At 44.1% G+C, this 22,579-nt stretch overlaps 1 protein-coding gene across 1 annotated transcript in view; it reads left to right on the top strand.

The window, feature by feature from the left end:
* Window positions 1-22,579, top strand: part of MAN2C1 (mannosidase alpha class 2C member 1) — a 68,258-nt gene that overhangs the window by 10,921 nt on the left and 34,758 nt on the right. The window contains exons 6-8 of the mRNA XM_073652874.1: window positions 4,631-4,820; window positions 9,134-9,240; window positions 10,442-10,552. Coding sequence (XP_073508975.1) covers window positions 4,631-4,820; window positions 9,134-9,240; window positions 10,442-10,552 — 408 coding nt within the window. The remainder of the gene's footprint in view (window positions 1-4,630; window positions 4,821-9,133; window positions 9,241-10,441; window positions 10,553-22,579) is intronic.

Below are 22,579 nucleotides of genomic sequence, written 5' to 3'. Positions count from 1 at the left end.
TTGATTCTTCCCCAAAAAATTAGAATTTTATTTCTTTATGTTTGAAGCCAGAAATGTGGCAAAAGGTAGAAAAGTTCAAGGGGGCCAAATACTTTCACAATGCACTGTAGGTTGAAAAAAGACCTAGTTTAAACTTTATGTTCCTATCTTCAAAGTTATACATGTTCTATTGCTAGATTATTTGTAACTCACAATGTTCTGTTTTGTTAAAGTATTCAGCCCTTTTTTAAATGTTGCTATAGTGTCTGCCATTACTATCTCTTGTGGTTGTCGTTCCACAGTCTGACTGCTCTAACTGTAAAGAAGCCTTTCCTATTTAGCTGACAGAATTAGTCATCAGAAGCACATAACCATGAAATATGCAGTGATTATACACTACCCATTATAAAAGTGTCTAGTGTGCTGCTTACTACCGTGTTTTAGCTAAGATACCAGACATGCTTGTTAGGAGAGATGAAAAAGGTAATGGGGGATGACATAAATATACTGATGAACTCTATATAACATCAAAAGGGAAGACAGGCCGGCACATCTATTCTTAGCCATATTATATCCAGTTTTTTAAAAATGGTTACAGCCGTTAAAGGGGTTTTTCACCCCAAAGGAAACTTTTAGCAAGTGCAGCTTATGGAATAACTGAGTGTGCAGTATATACAATGTTAGGATTCAGCTCTGCTTATTTTTGGAGCGGTTATCACTGCAGGAATGTGTTTTGCGCTAAATCGTGGTCATGTTCTGACGAGATTGTCATCTGCTTTACTCAGCAGAACATTGAGGTGATGAGAATCTACTCAGCATGTAACTGCGACTGTATAAATCCCATACTTACAGTTACATGACAAAGCGGTGGAAAGCCGTTGTAACGGCTGCAGTCTTCCGGTGTAAATGCTCCTTTCTCCTGGTCTAGATAATCGTTGAAGTCAGTATCTAGTAAAGATAACAGCCCATAGTCTGCAATGTTTATTGGTAATGATACGGCGCAGGTATGTGCACATAATCTTTTTGGTGCAGAAATATCTGCAGCAAATATTTGTCTCTTGGCAGGAAAATCTCCTTGATATTGCTGCGTTTTTTAAGAGATTTTTTTCCCCGTCCTTACAATGGGTGAAAAATGCAGAAAGAATCGACACTGCAGACATGAAACTGCTTCACATCTGCAGGGAGCCAATAAACTGCTTTTCCATGAGATTTCAGACATCTCATTCACTTTTCTGGTACAGCGTTTTTTTGGATTATGGAGCTCTATATTACAAATATGTCCGTCCCTCCAGATGACAGAAATTAACATTTTCATGGAGGGAAATTTATATTTTACTTTGTTAATTCAGTTTTGTCTGTCGATGATAAAGTGAAGTTTGCAGCAATTTTTATTTAAAAAATGTGACGAAAATATTTCGCATTCACTACACATCACGTGTGCCTGTGTGCTCCCAAATGCCAGGGCTGAGCTTCCGTTTCAGTCCGGCCCTGGTTAAAAGCCATGTCAATCGGGTGACTAGTCCAAAAGGCCGATCCTTGGTGGCTTCTCCTTGCCAGTTTCTCGTGGGTGACAGAATTCCTCTTATGTGTGTCACTCAAGGAGAGTGGCCCAAGGACCAGTCTTTTGGACTAGCCATCCTAGGGGCACGGCTTTAATATGTATGTTTTTCTATGAAACAAGTACACAGAAAAAGAAGTATGCAAAGAGAGGGATCACCTAAAAATAATCAATATTGATTAACAAACTAGCCAAACATACCATATTTTTTGAACTATAAGACGCACCGGACCATAAGACGCACCCCAAATTTTGGGGTGGAAAATAGGAAAAAAAATATTTTTTAGAAGATGGGGTCTGTCAGGTATCTTACCTGGGGGGTTGGTGGAGTGGGGGTCACAGGAGGCAGGTTCCTTCAGGAAACTGGCCCAGCGGAAGTGGAGGAATGCTGCTGACCCTGGATACATGAAGCCGGTGCTCCTGCAGTTGCGAGTTGTGGTGATGGTGGAGCAGGATCACAGGTCCCTCCATTCCCCGCCTCAGGAACCCAGCGGCGGCAGCAGAAGAGGCGAGATTCCGGTGTCTGGCTGGGGCCTGTGCCGGGCTGTGAGCGGCGTCCGGTGGTGCGGCAGAGCAGCGTGTGCGGCTTCCGGTGGCCGCAGCCATCTTCCTGAGGCCGTGATCTATAGGAAAAATGGCCGCCCGAGCTCCCGGTCGGCACATGCGCCGACTCGGGTGGCCATTTTTCCTGTAGATCACGGCCTCGGGAAGATGGCCGCAGCCACCTGAAGCCACACATGCTGCTCTGCTTCACCACCGGACATCGCTCACAGCCCGGCCCAGGCCCCTGCTCCTCTACTTCACCGCCGGATGCCGCTCACAGCCCGGCACAGGCCCCTGCTCCTCTGCTTCACTTCCTGACACCAACCACTCCAGCACAAGTACAGGCCCCGGCTCCAGCCGCATCTCACCTCTGCCGCCGGCGAAGGACCCTGCGATCCCCGCTCCACCACCATCAGTAAAGTAAAGTTTGGACCATAAGACCGACCCCCCCCCTCCCATTTTCCTTCCAAATTTGGGGGAAAAAAGTGCGTCTTATGGTGCGAAAAATACGGTATTTAAAAAGCACAACTGGCTATGACAAAAAGACTAGGGTCTAACCTGTCTGTAAGTAAAATAATTTAGGAAACCAAAAGTACCACCTTAGTGCTAATACAATACAGATAATACTTATACCAATAGTATAAGGATGATGTTCTCTGACCCAGACCCTAAAATAAGGGCCAGTAGTGATACAAAGTGCATAGAAGGTCAAAGGTAAATAAACATACAGTACATGATGTGTATAAGGCACAGAGTATATTCTTCAGTTATATGATACAATCAAAACAAAAGGGGCTCAAAAATTATACTGCCGGTACAATACAGGGATGAAGAGGCCCCACGCGTATCGCCACTAAGAATGTGGCTTCATCAGGGGTAGAAGTGTCACTTGGGTTTTCTTTTTACAGTGTTCAATTTGCTATAATTGCCAGGTAATGTGATTTTTCCACATCTGTTTAATTACAGTGATCCCATACTTCTATAGTGTTTTTTTATTATTTTTATTTTAGAAGTGGTTATTTAAAGAAAATGTTTTCTGTTCCTATTTTCTGAGGCTCATAGGTATTTTTTTATTTTCTCAAGCAATTAATCTGTGTGAGGTCTTGTTTGTTACTTGGCAAGTTGCCATTTTTATGTGCACCTTTTTTTTTTTTTTATTATATTTTTTGGGAATACGAAATATGGCAATTCACACATCGATTGGGAATACGTGAAGAGATTCCAATTTTTTATTTTTAGTCCCTGTAGAGAACTTGTACCGCCATTATTGGATTATACAGTAAAAATCAGCCAGGTTCTGTGCTTCATACGAGTACAAAGATGGCTGTGATTGGGGGTCTTTAGTAGGCCCACAGCTGTTATGGTAACACATCAACCCACAATTAAATGCTGCTGTTAGAGTCTGACATCAGTGATCGTAGGTACCTCCGATTGTTGCTGTTAGAGGCAGGTCCTGGCTGTATAACACAGCTGGCACCGACTTTGATGGAACGGGATCAATCTGAGCCCACTCCATGCACCTGCATGAAACATTCCTACACTGGGAAGTACCGCAGTTAACATGTTTGTATGCTTGAGTCTGCATTATTTATAACATATATGATAATTGGAAGATTTCTGTGATTCATAGACTGGCCTCAACCCAAATTCAACAATCTCTAGGGCATTTATGTAGCTGTCAAGGCTTGGTTAGGAGACTCACGGTCGGTCTTGCATTGCTGTCCATCTTTGGACCTTGACATGCGGATGCGTGAATGCAGCATAAGCCTGACATATCCTTAGATGTACGACATTATATGTTAAATAAACCTAAAAAATATATATATTTGTCATATGCCATCAGTGTCCCATGTTAAAAAAATAAATAAATAAAAGCATCTTATTGTATACAATGTATTGTGGGGTGTTTTTATGACCCAACTGTTGTGATAGCTGTAGGCTGTATCTGACAGATGTCACCTATAGGTTGCCATACTGAAAAGAGTGCGCTAATATATAGATTTTTGTGGCGTGAGCGTCTGGATTGGCATCATGGCAAATCGTACATCGATTCAAGGAAGGACATCTCTATCTTTATTGTATTCTTTTTATGAAACGTGATGTTTAGCTATTTCACTTTACACCACAATGCAGGGACTGGCTGCGGGTCTCCTGACCCAAGTGTGACAGCTTCATAAAAATATATGAAGCCATCAGGCTCGGGTTGGGAGAGCCACGGCCAGTCCCTGCATTAGCGGTCCATGTTCAGTCCGATTGCCATGAACGTCTGAATGAGCCCTTAGGCCACGGCCCCACTATCAGTATTCGGTCAGTATTTTTCTCAGGAGTGGGAGCCCAAACCAGGTGAGGAACAATCAGAGAAAAGGTATAATAGAAACAAGTCACCAATTCTGCATTTATCACCCACTCCTGGTTTTGGATCCCACTCCTGAGAGAAAATACTGATAATGGGGCCGTGGCCTTAGAATGGTTCTGGCCGTCTGACAGAAAATATTTAATCTTTATTAACATTGCAACACGCAAATGCTATTTTTGTGATCCTTTTTCCAGTTGCTTGGTGAAGATAACCAAAGAAGCTTCCAGGCTCTTTATGTGGCCAATCAAATGGTTAATTTATGTGACGTCAACGACCCTGGCACCTTTGCCACTGTCCGCAAGTTGTCTGCTAAATTCTTCAGCCAAAAAAATGGTGACAGCCAGCACACTATCCATGCCATGGGGCACTGCCACATTGATACTGGTAATTCTGACATTATAAATGTGGGCCGGTGCCCTTTTTGCCTTTCTCCTGAAAAATGTCTGTGCTTTATAATTATTAAGACCGGCATTCGGTAAGTAGGTGATTTTTCAAAGATACACAAGTTCCATTCATTCTCTTACGCTTCTAGATGTGCTTGGTTAAAAGTCCTGTATACTGTTAAGGGCAGTTTTCTCTATTCTTAAAGGGAACCTGTCATGTTTAGAAATGCAATTTATCTGCAGATATGGAGTTATTCTACAGGTAAATAGTGTTAAAATCATGCCGGCCTTACTCAAAGCACGGCTACATTTAGTCGCTTGCTTTCAGTCATCGGGGTTGTTCATTGAGCGGTTACTGGAAGCACGGCTACATTTAGTCGCTTGCTTTCAGTCATCGGGGTTGTTCATTGAGCGGTTACTGGAAGCACAGCTACATTTAGTCGCTTGCTTTCAGTCATCGGGGTTGTTCATTGAGCGGTTACTGGAAGCACAGCTACATTTAGTCGCTTGCTTTCAGTCATCGGGGTTGTTCATTGAGCGGTTACTGGAAGCACGGCTACATTTAGTCGCTTGCTTTCAGTCATCGGGGTTGTTCATTGAGCGGTTACTGGAAGCACGGCTACATTTAGTCGCTTGCTTTCAGTCATCGGGGTTGTTCATTGAGCGGTTACTGGAAGCACGGCTACATTTAGTCGCTTGCTTTCAGTCATCGGGGTTGTTCATTGAGCGGTTACTGGAAGCACAGCTACATTTAGTCGCTTGCTTTCAGTCATCGGGTCGGTTCAGGGAGCAGTTACAGTTACCGCTGACTATACTGAGTACAACTGTAAAGCTCCTCAGTGAGAGTGTGCAGAGCAGGCTGTCAATCAATGTGTCAGGGATTGATAACCTTGCGCTCACTGTATAGTCAGCTGTGAGTATTACCGCTCCCTGCACCGCCCCATTGATTGGAAGCGAGCGGCTGCTGGGAGAACATAGCTTTATTTTCTCCCTGTAACCACTGTACAGTAAGGCAGGAGAAACAAGATTTTAAGACTGGGTTTATCTGCAAATTATCTATATACAGGTGCATCTCACTAAATTAGAATATCATCAAAAAGTTAATTTATTTCAGTTCTTAAATACAAAAAGTGAAACTCCTTATATAGAGTCATTACAAACAGAGTGATCTATTTCAAGTGTTTATTTCTGTTAATGTTGATGATTATGGCTTACAGCCAATGAAAACACAAAAGTCATTATCTCAGTAAATTAGAATACTTTATAACAACACTTGAAAAATGTTTCTAAAATCCAAAGTGTTGGCCTACTGAAATGTATATTCAGTAAATGCACTCAATACTTGGTCGGGGCTCCTTTTGCATCATTTACTGCATCAATGCGGCGTGGCATGGAGGCGATCAGCCTGTGGCACTGCTGAGGAAGCCCAGGTTGCTTTGAAAGCAGCCTTCAGCTCGTCTGCATTGTTGGGTCTGGTGTCTCTCATCTTCCTCTTGACAATACCCCATAGATTCTCTATGGGGTTATGGTCAGGCGAGTTTGCTGGCCAATCAAGCACAGTGATACTGCTGTTTTTAAACCAGGTATTGGTACTTTTGGCAGTGTGGACAGGTGCCAAGTCGTGCTGGAGAATGAAATTTCCATCTCCAAAAAGCTTGTCAGCAGAGGGAAGCATGAAGTGCTCTAAAATTTCCTGGTAGACTGTTGCACTGACTTTGCTCTTGATAAAACACAGTGGACCTACACCAGCAGATGACATGGCTCCCCAAACCATCACTGATTGTGGAAACTTCACACTAGACCTCAAGCAGCTTGGATTGTGTGCCTTTCCACTCTTCCTCCAGACTCTGGGACCTTGATTTCCAAATGAAAATTGGAACTCTGGGACCTTGTGGAGTGTGTCAATGACTGCCTTCTGGACATCTGTCAAGTCAGCAGTCTTCCCCCATGATGGTGGAGCCTACTGAAACAGACTAAGCGACCTTTTTAAACGCTTAGGAAGCCTTTGCAGTTGTTTTTTGTTAATTCTTGTAATTTACTGAGATAATGACTTTTGTGTTTTCATTGGCTGTAAGCCATAATCCTCAACATTAACAGAAATAAACACTTGAAATAGATCACTGTTTGTAATGACTCTATATAATGAGTTTCACTTTTTGTATTGAAGAACTGAAATAAATTAACTTTTTGATGATATTCTAATTTAGTGAGATGCACCTGTATATGAAAGTAAATAACATTTCTCTATGTGACAGGTTACCTTTAAAAATCTATGAAAAATGGATCCGTTAATCATCCATCCGCTTTTCTTTCATTTGTAACGAATCCAGTAAGCAAAAAATTGATCCATTACAAATGAAAGAAAAACAGATGGCAGAGATCAGCTATTAAAAACGGACAACTTTTTTGCCAACAAATTGTTGCTGGATCTGTTCTAACAGATCACTACTGGACATGTGAACATAGCCTTACTTATACAGTTAGGTCCATATATATTTGGACAGAGACAACATTTTTCTAATTTTGGTTCTAGACATTACCACAATGAATTTTAAACAAAACAATTCAGATGCAGTTGAAGTTCAAACTTTCAGCTTTCATTTGAGGGTATCCACATTAAAATTGGATGAAGGGTTTAGGAGTTTCAGCTCCTTAACATGTGCCACCCTGTCTTTAAAGGGACCAAAAGTAATTGGACAGATTAAATAATTGTAAATAAAATGTTCATTTCTAGTACTTGGTTGAAAACCCTTTGTTGGCAATGACTGCCTGAAGTCTTGAACTCATGGACATCACCAGACGCTGTGTTTCTTCCTTTTTGATGCTCTGCCAGGCCTCACTGTGGTAGTTTTCAGTTGCTGTTTGTTTGTTGGCCTTTCTGTGTGAAGTTTAGTCTTTAACAAGTGAAATGCATGCTCAATTGGGTTGAGATCAGGTGACTGACTTGGCCATTCAAGAATATTCCACTTCTTTGCTTTAATAAACTCCTGGGTTGCTTTGGCTTTATGTTTTGGGTCATTGTCCATCTGTAGTATGAAACGACGACCAATCAGTTTGGCTGCATTTGGCTGGATCTGAGCACACAGTATGGCTCTGAATACATCAGAATTCATTTGGCTGTTTCTGTCCTGTGTCACGTCACCAATAAACACTAGTGACCCAGTGCCACGGGCAGCCATGCATGCCCAAGCCATCACACTGCCTCCGCCGTGTTTTACAGATGATGTGGTATGCTTTGGATCATGAGCTGTACCACGCATTCGCCATACTTTTCTCTTTCCATCATTCTGGTAGAGGTTGATCTTGGTTTCATCTATCCAAAGAATGTTCTTCCAGAACTGTGCTGGCTTTTTTAGATGTTTTTTAGCAAAGTCCAGTCTAGCTTTTTTATTCTTGATGCTTATGAGTGGCTTGCACCGTGCAGTGAACCCTCTGTATTTACTTTCATGCAGTCTTCTCTTTATGGTAGATTTGGATATTGATACGCCTACCTCCTGGAGAGTGTTGTTCACTTGGTTGGCTGTTGTGAAGGGGTTTCTCTTCACCATGGAGATTATTCTGCGATCATCCACCACTGTTGTCTTCCGTGGCAGCCCAGGTCTTTTTGCATTGATGAGTTCACCAGTACTTACTTACTTTCTTTCTTTCTTTCTTTCTTTCTTTCTTTCTTTCTTTCTTTCTTTCTTTCTTTCTTTCTTTCTTTCTTTCTTTCGCCACTCCTAATATTGTAGCAATTTCTCGGATGGGTTTTTTCTGTTTTTGCAGCTTAAGGATGGCTTGTTTCACCTGCATGGAGAGCTCCTTTGACCGCATGTTTACTTCACAGCAAAACCTTCCAAATGCAAGCACCACACCTCAAATCAACTCCAGGCCTTTTATCTGCTTAATTGAGAATGACATAACGAAGGGATTGCCCACACCTGTCTGTGAAATAGCCTTGGAGTCAATTGTCCAATTACTTTTGGTCCCTTTAAAAACAGGGTGGCACATGTTAAGGAGCTGAAACTCCTAAACCCTTCATCCAGTTTTAATGTGGATACCCTCAAATGAAAGCTGGAAGTCTGAACTTCAACTGCATCGCTTTGTTTTTAAAATTCATTGTGGTAATGTCTAGAACCAAACTTAGAAAAATGTTATCTCTGTCGAAATATAACTAACTGTACATACTGGGTCTCTGACTTATTCTATAGCATTACTTGATGCACTCGAGATCAAAACAACTTGGATTATACTTGGATTTCTTTAGGTCTGATCTGAACTGTGTATGTATAACTTTACGGTTAACATAACATGGATTTTCACATCTTATTCTAGCTTGGTTGTGGCCGTATGAGGAAACCATTAGAAAATGTGCCCGCAGTTGGGTAACTGCTGTACAACTGATGACAAAAAACCCCAATTTCACCTTTACATGCTCTCAGGTACACCTAGTGTCATGATTTTTAAAATCCAAACTACAAGAGTCATTCTCAGGGTGCAGTCAGACAGCCATATAACACTGATGACGATCGCATCGCAATGCTCAGACTGGCCGGCTGCTCTCCTGACCTGAGCGTTACAGCATGGTTTTTCTGTGCAGCTGTTGCACTCGGTCAGGAGAGCCGCCGGCCAGTCCATGCACTGGAGTGCGATCATTGTCCCAGTTATACGGCTGTCTGACTGCCCCCTTAGGGTATGCACATACGTTGATTATTTCCTGCAGACATTTCTGTCTCTTGGCAGGAAAAATGCTGCATAAAAGAACACGTCTGTTTTACATCATAGATATAGGTAAGAACCACCCTTCAAAATTTTCCACGTTTCTGCATAAATTTGACCTAAATTACAGATTTTCACACAATTCCTAAAAGAGGATAAAGAGAATCAAATCAGTCAAAAATATTAGGCTGTCATTTTTAATGAAGGAAAATGATTCAATATGATTCTGCGGTGGAGGGGGATGTGGTGACATATTCTGTTTTTATTTTTGGATATTTCTGACTATAATGCTTCTTTATCTAGTATCTATTGATTCTTTTTTGGGCATTACATTGCACCAAATTTCTATAGCTCTGACTTTCAGAATTGCATTATAATTAACTTTGTGGCTATACATATGTGCATATACATGAATGCCTCTTATCATTCCTTTGTTTTCTTATCTTCATTATTTTGTGTTTCTTGTCCCCCCTCCTCATGTTTTCATTGCTTCTTGATTTTAATTATTAACTTTTCATTTTTATTGTAGTCGTGTACCTCCAATAAAATATATATTGCTTACATACCTTTTTTATTTCTGATTATTATGGAGTAAGACTGATATGATATTTTATATTGGAATTCCTTTTTTGATTACCGTATAAGTTTCTTTCATATATCTATGATGTATCTGAATATAATTTTGATGTGATATAAATAAATGCAGGGCCAATTCAGATCTGTGTTCCCGTTTTGTGCTGCTACTAAGGTTCTTCTTGTCTAATACCAAATATTGTAATGTAAAAACTATGTGATGTTGGGAGACTGTACGTATCCGTATCCTAAGTGTAGTCTCACATGTAGAGCTGTACACTAGGTTTACTGATAATTATAAAATTGCATGCTTAATAATTTACAATATTTTATTAATATTCATTTTCACAGGCTCAGCAACTGGATTGGGTGAAAACGTGGTATCCAGGATTGTATTCACAGATTAAAGAGTTTGTGAAACTTGGCCAATTCATACCGGTTGGTGGCACATGGGTGGAAATGGTAAGGCCATACATTATCTTTAGATTAGATCAAATCAGAATATTAAGTACGCAGACCTATGTTATTTATTCATGTTGCTTGTACAATCCCAATATATTTCTATCATACACACTTTTTTCATATTAATAGGGGTTCTATTGGATTTAAAAAACACTGGCAGAAAATGTTCTAAAATAACTATTGCTTACTTATAATTAGTGTTGAGCCACCCCCGTAGTGTTCGAGTTCGGTTCGGTTCGTCGAACACCCGTGTGTTCGCCGAACTGTTCGTCGAACTGTTCGTCGAACACCTTCGAACACCGTTAAAACCAATGGCAGGCAAACAAAAACACATAGAAACACATAGAAAACACCTTCAAAGGTGTCCAAAAGCTGACAAACTGCTCAGAAGACATAACTAACACATGGAAAAGTGACAAGTACATATAGTCATGCGAAAATAAAAGAGGTGGAGGAGTAAAAGGAGGGGGAGACACAGATATAGGCATGTCATGCCCTTCTAAAATCCAAAAAGTGAGAAGCCGACACGGCCAGTCCGCTCCTGCCCGTGCCACCTCCGTGTCGCCGGGTTTGTGCCAGAGCCGCGGTGAACCCTGACGGCCAGCCCCCCTCTCCCAATACTGGTGCCTGTCCGCTGGTGGGTCGAGCGAGCCCCCCTGTGGTGGAGGCAGCTCTAAGCTTTTTAATTTAAATTGTCTCTCTAATTTGAATGAATACACTTTAAATCCATTTACAAGGATCTATTGGAGGGCAAGTCTCATGCCAGCAGCCGCGGTAATTCCAGCTCCAGTAGCGTCCACTAAAGCTGCTGCAGTTAAAAAGCTTTTATAAGGATCGAGCTCGGCTGTCCACCGCAAGGCATCCTACTGCCAGTCCCAGCCCCTATGCCTTGGGGTGCCTCCTGATGCTCTTCACTAAGTATCCCATGGTCCCGAAGCATTTCCTTTGAAAAAATTAAGTGTCTAAACTACAGGTGGTGCAGCTTGCTTAACAGCCGGGATAATCCGCTCACTAGCAGACACTGCTACTAGGCACAAAGTATTTCCTGGGCTAGATGCAGTTAAAAATTTGTAATTAGATACTCTCGTTGGATGCTGAGAAAGCATTCCATAGAGTCTCCTGGCACGCCATATATGATTCTCTTAAAAAGCTTGGGGTAGGGGTCTAGGGGACCCTTTTATAGCCAAAATCACGGCCCTGTATCGCAATACGTCACCTAGGCTGAAGATAAATGGAACTGTAGCACCCTGAGGGCTCGGTTGCTACAGACGTATTGCACCTCACCCAGAGGTGTGATATCTCACTCTCAGGTAAGGATGGAGTGTGGATCAGGACCCGACACCTGCATGCATTACACCACATTGCCGTGGGGCAGGGCGACCAATATGCCCCTGAGATGGGCACGACAGTCCCTGTCCCTGGCTGGAGTGGGGGGAGGGAACACTGAGGAAGGGGAACCCTGTAGTGCAGGAGCAGGGAGGAAGCAGTTCCTGGGTGCATTGAGAAGGGAGTATAAAAGGTGGGCACCATCTTAGTTCAGTGCAGAGAAGTCTGAGCAGAAGTGGCAGGGAGCAGGGGCTCTGCATGAGCTCTGCTCCGGAGGCGGGCCTAGTAACAGAGGCCCAGGCCTGGAAGAGGGAGAAGGAAGGAAGAGGAGCAGAGAAGGCTCCAGGAACGAGGAATGAAGGGATCCCAGGGGTGCGGACGGGCGAGTCGCCACCGCACGCCCGAATCCACCTGCGTGGAGGGGTCAGGCCAAAGGGGGAGACCGGTCCCCGAACTAGTGGAGGCAGGAAACGACCCTCAGCTAGAAACCGGAGGCTCTGACATTTTATGTGGCGCAGCCCCTCGCTACACCCGCTAGGAAGGCACCACATAGGGTCAGGGAAACTGGCGCCAAGTTTACCAAGAGGAGGCCCGAGGCAGCCGGACAGAAGTGTTGGTAAGAAAGGCCAGACAAAGGACACACAAAGGGGGTCCTGTGAAGTGCTCCAAAGTTATCTGGGAGTTGTCTGAGCCCCTCACCTGGTGAGCACAGTACGACGTGGGCAGCCGTTACCTGCAGACGTGGTCTGGATAATAAGAACTGTGAGTAAAGGCCCTGAACTGCATCACTGACTCCGTGTCGTTACTGCTGCTGCCCTGCACCATCACCCCCATCCTCCGCATACACTGCCCTGAGGCTATACTCCTCCCGTGGGGAGTTATGCTACGCTCTGCTGCACCCACAACACCAGCCTCAGTGGTCTGCCCTGTAGCGGCGGTTCACTCTGACCGCAATCCACGGGTGGCGTAGTCGGACATTTAAACATGAAAACCACATAAATAGTTCCGCCACTGGTTTGACCGCCCTGAGCCACGGAACTGGGTCGCCGCCACGAAGACTACAACCACCAGCATCCACCAAAAAGGGTCCGGCTCCGGGTGTCCCAAGGCCCAGGGGGTGCGTCAGAACATTTTCATCACCTTTCACAATCACCAATGGGACAAGGCAGTGATGTCCTCTGTCCCCTCTCTTATACATCCTAGTGACGGAGCACCTGCTCTCATCAATTCGCCATAACCCCAATATTAGGTGGATTGAGGTGGGAGGCACCGAGTACAAGTGCTCTCTATTTGCTGATGATGTCCTAGTATATATCACTCAATCACATATATCCATCCATGCTGTTATGGCTGAAATAGATCACTTTGTTACATGGTAAAATTTTAAAATCAATGCAGCGAAGTCTGAGGCCCTCGATGTCTCCCTCCCTAAATCCATATAGGATTCCATCCAGTCCAACTTTCCCTTTGCCTGGCCCTCACAGGGTATCAAATACTTAGGAATTCCTATTCATAGAGACCTCTCCCATCTATGTTATCTTAATTTTGGGCCCTTTATTGAACAACTCCATACAGACCACGGTTGGCAAGTTAGAACTGTAAGATTCACTACGTGAACCACTGGTGTTTTGTGGAAAAGCACATGTACACTGCGTTCCAAATTATTATACAAAAAGTGTTTAGGAGTGATAAGGGAAGAATTTGTTTGTTTGTCAGTTAAACTCATTGATGGTGATGTGTGTCAGGGCTCTTTATATCACTGTAAGCAATTGCAGACACCTGTGCTAATTAGTTTGGCAGGTGTGTCCAATGAAAGGCAAGACTACTTAAGAAGGCTCTCTCACATTATTAAGCAGCCTACATTTTCTGCCAAAATGGGAAAGAAAAAGGATGTGTCGGCTGCTGAGAAGCAACAAATTGTGGAGTGTTTAGGTCAAGGCATGACTGCAATCAACATTGTGCGATGATCAGGATGAAGTGTCTTGGCAATCAAGAAGTATGTAGCTGATTCACAGTACACACGTGTGCGTGCTGATAAGGGCAAATTGAGGACTCTTTCCTACAGGCAATTACGTCAGGTTGAAAGAGCAGCGGCAAAAAAGCCTTGTCATAGCAGCAGACAAGTTTTTGAAGCTGCTTGTGCCTCCAACGTCCCCCGAACAACAAGATGCAGGGTCCTTCAGAGGTTTGCAGCTGTGCATGCGCCATCCTGTCGACCTCCTCTATCCACTTCACACAAGCAGAAACGGCTCCAGTGGGCCAAACATTACATGAAGACTGATTTCAAAACTGTTTTGTTCACGGATGAGTGCCGTGCAGCGCTCGATGGTCCAGATGGATGGAGTGGAGGATGGCTGGTTGATGGACACCCCACGCAAACACGGCTACAGCGCCAACAAGGAGGAGGTGGAGTAATGTTTTGGGCTGGAATCATGGGGAGAGAGATTGTCGGCCCCTTTAGGATCCCTGAAGGCGCTAAAGATGAACTCCATAATGTATGTGGATTTTCTCAAACAGCACTTCCTGCCATGGTTCAAGAAGAAGAACCGTGTATTTCACAGCAAGATCATTTTTCTGCATGATAATGCACCATCTCATGCTGCACATAAAACATCTGCATCTCTGGCTGATATGGGCATAAAAGGGGACAAACTTATGGTGTGACCCCCATGCTCCCCTGACCTCTACCCCATTCAGAACCTTTGGAGCATCATTAAAAGGAGTGTCTATGATGGCGGGAGGCAGTTCACATCTAAGCAACAGCTCTGGGAGGGTATTCTGTCCTCATGCAAAACAATTGAAGCAGAAACCATCCAAAACCTGACAAATTCAATGGACGAGAGAGTTCAGAAGCTCCTTTCGAACAAGGGGTCCTATGTGAAAATGTAACATCACCTAGAATAAAGTTTTGAGTTGAAAACTGTTTGATTTCAGTTTCTAACAACCTGCTAATGCTTATAATTTCAAAAATGACCATTTTTTTGGTCTTTATTAAAATGAAAAGGTTGATCGAAAAGTTTGGGGGATCTAAGAGTGTGGCAACCCAGTAGTCATGATTACTTCGAATTCTGACAATATGAGGGTCATGCTGCAGGTAGTGCAGCAAGAAGGCACTTATGTGCCTTGCGCATCTCGGAGCCCCAAAATTATTTTCCGGGCTAGATGCAGCTAAAAATTATTTTTAATTTTAAATCTGGTGAAGCTTTAGTATAGATGGCCTAATAGGATCAGTGCTGCACACTGCTACAAAGCCCAAATTATTTTCCAGTCAAGATACAGATAAACATGATTAGTAATTTGAAAGCTTAAAACGGTTGGTAGGGTGATTTTAACCAATCATCAAGCTTTTACTCTCCCCAGGATGACACAGGGGTAGAAAAGTCGTTTCGGATCCATGATTTGTTCATCTTTATGAACGTGAGTCTGTCTACATTATCAGTGGAGAGCCGCGTGCGCTTATCTGTCAGCACACCACCAGCAGCGCTGAACACACGTTCAGACAGAACGCTGGCTGCGGGGCATGACAAGATCTCCAAGGCGTAAGTGGCTAGCTCCGGCCATTTATCCAGATTGGAAGCCCAAAAAGAGCAAGGGTCCAGTGACACAGTCGTGGCTTCAATGTTTACTTGGAGATACTCCTGTACCATCGTCTCTAGGCGTTGACTATGTGTCAGACTTCTTGTCTCCTGTGGCCTTGCAAAGGATGGGCTAAAAAAGTGGTGAAATGATTCCGCAAAATTGATGTTACCAGCAGATACTGTGGTTCTGTTACGGTTTGAGTGCTGAACACTTGACGGTCCCACGGTTGGCAAGTTGGAACTGTGAGATTCACTACGTGCACCACTGGTATTTTGTGGAAAAGCACATGTAAGATTCTGCAACAGTCTCTGCTGATACTCCTGCATGCGTGCATCCCTTTCTATGGCAGGAATAATTTCTGCAAATTTACTTTTGTACCGGGGATCTAACAGTGTGGCAACCCAGTAGTCAGGATTATTTCTAATTCTCACAATTCGAGGGTCATGTTGCAGGTAGTGCAGCAAGAAGGCACTCATGTGTGTTGCGCATCCAGGAGCACCAAGTCCCTGTTGTGTTGGTGGCGAGGTAACAATCATGCTTCCTTCCTCTGTCCTCTCCCCCCAACCTCGCACAACAGAAATGTGATCAAGGTCTCCCTCATCTGATGAGTCTTCCATCAGTTCGTCCTCCACTTCTTCCTGGGCTCCTGCACCTTCCTCACTAGTTTGGCTGCTACCATGCGCCCTGGTAAAACCATCTCCCCCACCCTCACATGCCTGCCGCCTTGGTGCTGCCGACCGTCTGGACCTTGCAGATGTTAGCCCTTCCGCATACAACTCCTCCTCCTCTACTTCCTCCACCTCCTCTTGTGCCACCACCTGACTCCGAATTCTGTTTAACATGTGCTCCAGCATGTAAATCACCGGAATAGTCATGCTGATAATGGCATCGTCAGCACTAAACATCTTCGTCGCCATTTCAAAACTGTGCAGAAGGGTGCATAGGTCCCTGATCTGAGACCACTCCTCCAGCGTGATTTGCCCCACCTCTGAATCTCGTTGGCCCAGGCTATACGTCAGAACGTATTGCACCAGGGCTTGTCGGTGCTGCCACAGTCGCTGCAACATATGCAGAGTTGAATTCCACCGGGTAGGCACATCGCATTTTAGCCGGTGAAGTGGCAGGCCCAACGACTTCTGTAGAGATGTAAGTCGCTGAGCTGCGGGATGCGAACGGCGGAAGTGAGCACACAGCGACCGTGCCCTCTGCAGAAGGCCATCTAGTCTGGGATAGTGGGCTAAAAATTGCTGGACAACCAGGTTCAACACGTGAGCCATACAAGGCACGTGTGTGACATTGCCCCGGCGAAGGGCCGCACCCAGGTTTGCAGCATTGTCGCACACGGCCTTCCCTGGTTTCAGGTCCAGTGGAGACAACCATTCATGAAATTGGTTCTCCAGAGCTGACCACAACTCCTCAGCTGTGTGACTCACATTTCCCAGACATTTCAATGTAAAAACCGCCTGATGACGTTGAGCCCTACTGCCAGCATAGTAAGGAGGTGTGCAGGATCCCTTCTGCGCAGTTAGAAAGCTTGTGGCATGACCAGACAGGCTTTGGGTGCAGGTGGAAGACCGAGAGGAGGTTGAGGAGGCAGAAGCAGTGGAGGAACTTTGACATAAAGAGGATTGACGCACAACTCGTGGGGACGGCAAGACTTGGACAGCAGCCCCTTGTCCTGCTGTCACCATAGTTACCCAGTGCCCAGTCAGCGACATGTAATGCCCCTGTCCATGCCTACTCGTCCAAGTGTCTGTGGTGAAATGCACCCTGTCACACACCGAGTTTCTCAAAGAAGCGGTGATGTTGTGTGCGACATGCTGGTGGAGCGCAGGCACACCTTTCTTTGAGAAGTAGTGCCGACTGGGCATCTGGTACTGGGGCACTGCGACGGACATAAGGTCTCGAAAATCCTCTGTGTCCACCAGGCGGAAAGGCAGCATTTCTGTAGCCAAGAGCTTGCAGATGGTGAAATTCAACCTCTTAGCTTTCTCATGGCTAGGAGGAAATGGTCTTTTACTTGTCCACATCTGAGGGACCGAGGGCTGGCTATTGTGCTTAGACGGGGTTGATAAGGGTGTCCCCGGCAAACTGCCGGTCTGTGAGGAAGATGCAGGCGGACATGTTAGGTTGCCTTGATCCAAAGGTGGTGCTATCGATGTCGGACAGCGCTCAACACCAGCTGGTGTTACCACCTCCAAAGAAAATGATGACCTGCCAATCACGCTGGCTGTTGCGGGTAAAGAGGTGGCAGGTCTGCGCCCCAAAACAGGTGTGACTGCTGTCCCCCCAGTCACAGAGGATGAAGAGGCCGCGGATGCACAAGATATGGCAGACGGTGATTGGCCTGGCCGGCTAGGCCGCATTGTAGCACACTGAGCTTCCCACTGCAACTTATGCTTCATGTCCATGTGCCGGTTCATGCATGAAGTACTCAAACTATGTATTTTTTGGCCTCTACTTAGCTTTTGCTGACAAATGTTACAGATAACACGAGTTGGGTCATCTTTATCGATCTGAAAAAATGCCCAGGCTATGCAAGGCTTAGCACCCATGCGACCTGAAGAGCCACCACGACTTGTGGTGAGAGGCAGAGTTGTGTTTGAGGATGCAGTTGTTGACGTGCTTCCAGTACTACGTCTCTGTCCAGGAAGGCGCAACCTGACCTCGTCGTCACTAGCATCTTCCTCCACCTCCTCTGCTGACCTCATCTCTTGGCTGACTGTGGGTTGACAGTAAGTGGGATCTCCGACCTCATCATCATCACCCTGTGCGTTATCACACCCGTCGTCCTCAGAGCCAACCTGTTCCTGCCCTGACAAAAAACTAAAGTTGTCGCTCCAATCAGGTATTTGAGTCTTATCATCGTCTTCCTCATTGTCTCCACCAACAGGAGTTACAGTTTGGGAATGAGGGTCTACATTATGGTCAGAACCTTCTGCGTCTGGTCCTGGATCCGACTCATAAAGATTCTGGGCATCAGTGCAGATCATTTCCTCGTCTGGATTCACAGAAGCGCTGGAGTCGACCTCTGATTCCCAGGCTATAGTATGAGTAAACAGCTCTGCAGACTCAACCATCTGTTCTACCTCATACTCAGACGGGCAGCTGGAGATTTGGGAGCTGTGAGGAAGCAAGTGCGATTTGGGTGACACCTTTGAGGACTGGAGTATTTGTGATGTTGAAGTTGATGTGGAGGAGAGCCCACTTAAAGGAGCACTTGATATCCGTTGAAGCACCTGCTGTTTTTGTGCCTCATCTGGAATTTGTAGCGATTGGCGTGGCCGTAAGAAAGGGATCTTATCACATTGTCCGCTAAAAGAAGTAGATATTTTAGTTTGGCTGGAAGATGGTCTTTCTTCTGCAGATGTTACTGTTGCTTTAACACCTACCCCACGGACACAACCTTTTTTCCCCTTCCCAACACGCCTATTCCCCTTTCCACCAGCAGCAGGCCTTTTTCCACTCATTTTGGTGGTTAACTAATTCACAACTCTGGAGTTGTTTGCACAAAAAAACAATGGATGGTAACCGAGCAGAGCTGAGTGGCCAAACTGTGGTATTAGGCCAAAACTATTGGCTGGGTTAGATGCAGAAAAAAATTATTTTGAATTTGCAACCTGATGGAGGTCAGTATAGATGGACTAATACAAATAGTCCCACACACTGCTAGAAGCCCAAATATTTTTTCAGAGCTAGATGCAGAAAAAAATATTTTTAATTTGCAACCTGATGGAGGTCAGTATAGATGGACTAATAGACCAAGTCCCACACACCGCTAGAAGCCCAACTATTTTTTCAGAGCTAGATGCAGAAAAAAATTATATTCAATTTGCAACCTGCTGGAGGTCAGTATAGAAGGACTAATAGAACAAGTCCCACACACTGCTAGAAGCCCAAATATTTTTTCAGAGCTAGATGCAGAAAAAAATTATTTTTAATTTGCAACCTGATGGAGGTCAGTATAGATGGACTAATAGACCAAGTCCCACACACTGCTAGAAGCCCAAATATTTTTTCAGAGCTAGATGCAGAAAAAAATTATTTTTAATTTGCAACCTGATGGAGGTCAGTATAGATGGACTAATAGACCAAGTCCCACACACCGCTAGAAGCCCAAATATTTTTTCAGAGCTAGATGCAGAAAAAAATTATATTCAGTTTGCAACCTGATGGAGGTCAGTATAGATGGACTAATAGAATGATGCTATGCCCAAAAGATTTTACTTCACTAGGTGCAGTAAAAAAATTGGTATTCTATACACAGGTGTTATATCTTGCAACACAGATAGGCTACTCCACTGACTAACACACTCTGCAATAGGCCAAAAAGGATTAGCTTTGCTAGATTCAGCCAAATGCTGTGAAAAAAACTTGCACAGCACTGGCACAGACCTGCCTGGCAAAAACTGATAGGAACTGATGTAACCTAGTCCTGAAAAGGACTCCAATTACAATTAGTCTTTACTCCCACAACCTATCTATTTAAGAGCACAGACCTCCCTGATAAAAGTCGTAGGAAATGCTGTAACCTAGTCCTTAAAAGGACTGCAATCACAACTATTCCCTACTCCCAAGCTATCTGTATATTTGTGCGAAAATTGGCTTGAAATTAACAAGGTATAGCGCACACAGCAACAGCGGTGCCGTCTAACACGCAGCTGCAGCAGTGAGAAAATGGTGGCGACGGGGAAAATGGCTTGGTCTTATAGGGCAAGGACATGTGACATACACTGCCAATCACACATGCCCTTGCTTGTGTGAAAAAAAGCACTTCGCTCCGTGTGTGCGCTGCTGATAGGCTGACAGATTGCACCTCCCCACTGCAAATGCGGGAAAGAGAAAAAAAAATGGAGATCTTCATTGTTCCTGCAGAGATCCATCCCCTGCCCCTCCCCCCACCCCGCTGTACACTCAAACTGCGTATTAACATTAATTTTCATCATTACTGAGAAAAAATCCAGTTATGATTTTGGTGCACGAACAGTTATCGAACATAACCTCGAACAGCCGAATTTTTCTCAAATTGTTCGTGTTCGCCGAACGGCTCGAACACCGCCCAAAACAGCTCGAATTTGAGATTGGCGAACAGTTCGAGTAGAACAACGCTCATCTCTACTTATAATCCCTATGGGACCATTTGGGGATGGAATATTACTCCTATCTTTCAAGTGACTTCTGCAGCCAATCACTTACCTCAAGGTTGACTTTTGCATGTGATCACTGAGGTCGGCGATTGGCTGCACTGAATGAATTGTGCATGTGATGTCATCGCTGCGGGGATCACCAAAGTTGTGGCCCTGGTGTGTGGCTGGGAAAAAGTAAAAGAAAACAAACAAAATCCCACTATTGGGGCTCGCTCCCACGAGCGTGTAACACGGCTGAGTGCTAGCTGATGTTTTATCGGATAGCACTCGGCCCAATGACACAGTCAACGCATGGAGCCGCCTTGGTGTTGGTCAGAGTAAATTGCAGGAAGAAAAGGAAAAAATCTCCAGTGTTGAAAGCAAGATAAATATAAGCAAAACCGTGATTAAGGTTTAACTGCCGAAACGCGTTAGTTTGACCAGTCCTCTGTAGTGCACAAGCTATTATGCTTTTTAATTGAAGAATTAAAGGCAAAGTTTGACTTAAATTTATCTTATCAACGCTGGAGATTTTCTTTCCCTGCAATGTTATACTATGGAGCAGTGTTGACTATGATTTTATTTTTTCTCAAGCTGATTTGGCATGAGAAAAAGATCACTGTGTGCTGCGAGTGCATCTGATAATCGGACCACGCGACTTGTATGGGTGCGTGTAAAACATCGGACTGCAGTCTTATATTATTTGAGTGCAGTCCTTTTTACGCAGACAGAGACAATAGAGAAGATGGAGAAATTAAGTTCTCCATCTTCTCCGCACCTGTGCTGAGATTCTCTCACGCGAGAGAATCAGATCACAATAAACGGACACTCTGCTCAAACTCTGAAAGTTTAATTCGAGTGTTATTTGCATAATCGCAAAAGAGAAAGCAAAAAAGGGGAATATCAGCTCACCCACTTAGAAGATCGCAGCACGGAACCAGCAGTGCGACTGGAAAAGTGAATCAGGAGACCAGGGAGAATCCAGCTGTACGAATCTTCTAAAAACAATTGTACTTTATTTGGTCATAGAAAAATTATTAAAACAACCTTAGGAGGACATCAGCAAATGCGTTTCGAGCTATGAGTTCTTAATCATTGCATAGTGAAAAACCGCATGGAGATGGCGTCATATGTCATATCCTGCTAATCACATGCTCCAAAAGAGCTAATCAAGATTAAACAAATACACACAAAAATAAATAAAAACATGCGTCATGCAAAAGTATAAAAAATATTTGAACAGCAAGGATAATATTCCAAAAGAGAATATATGCATTAGTGCGTCTACCCAATAGAAATGAAACTCATTCATAATGATACATCAGATCGTGTCTGATGTTCATGCCGGCCGGCGCGCGTGTATTTGGAGTGTAGATCCACCAGCTTTCTCTATTTAGGAGTTTTCTCCTATGGTCGCCTCCTCTATGTGGTCTTATACCTTTCTCAGTGCCAATGGTATTAAATGTTGTTGTATCACCATTATGGCAAACTGAGAAATGTCTTGAGGCAGCAGAATATTTTGTAGTTAATTTATTGTGAGCGTCTGACAGGTGGCGTCTAATACGTGTCTTTAAGGAATTACATGTGCGTCCTACATATTGTAGACGGCATGCACTGCACGAAATGACATGAATGATGTAGGTGGAATTGCAGTTAATAAAAATTTTTATGTTGTATACTTTGGTAGAAAAAGATATAAATGTTTTTTCACTAGTTATATGGGTACAGCACGTGCAAATGGAATGTCCACATTTGTAAAAATGTAACCAGGTCGTGGAATAAGATTGACTTGAGTTTAGATACAGGCTCGGTGACAACAGGTCCCCCAAAGTGGGTGCTCTACGGGCTGTGAATGTGACTGGAGATGAGAGTACTTCCTGGAGTTTTGAATCTGCATATAGCATAAGTAAATATTTATTTACTATATTTTTAATTGCTGGAAATTGAGGGCTATATTGAGAAGCAAATGTAACATGGCTAGAAGTTTTAGTTGTAA

Source organism: Phyllobates terribilis, unplaced genomic scaffold (assembly GCF_046119375.1).
Source record: "Phyllobates terribilis strain yellow unplaced genomic scaffold, ASM4611937v1 Scaffold_11__3_contigs__length_659146591, whole genome shotgun sequence".
NCBI lineage: Eukaryota > Metazoa > Chordata > Amphibia > Anura > Dendrobatidae > Phyllobates > Phyllobates terribilis.
Note: the sequence above shows the minus strand (reverse complement) of the source record. Positions and strands in the feature narration are given on the sequence as shown.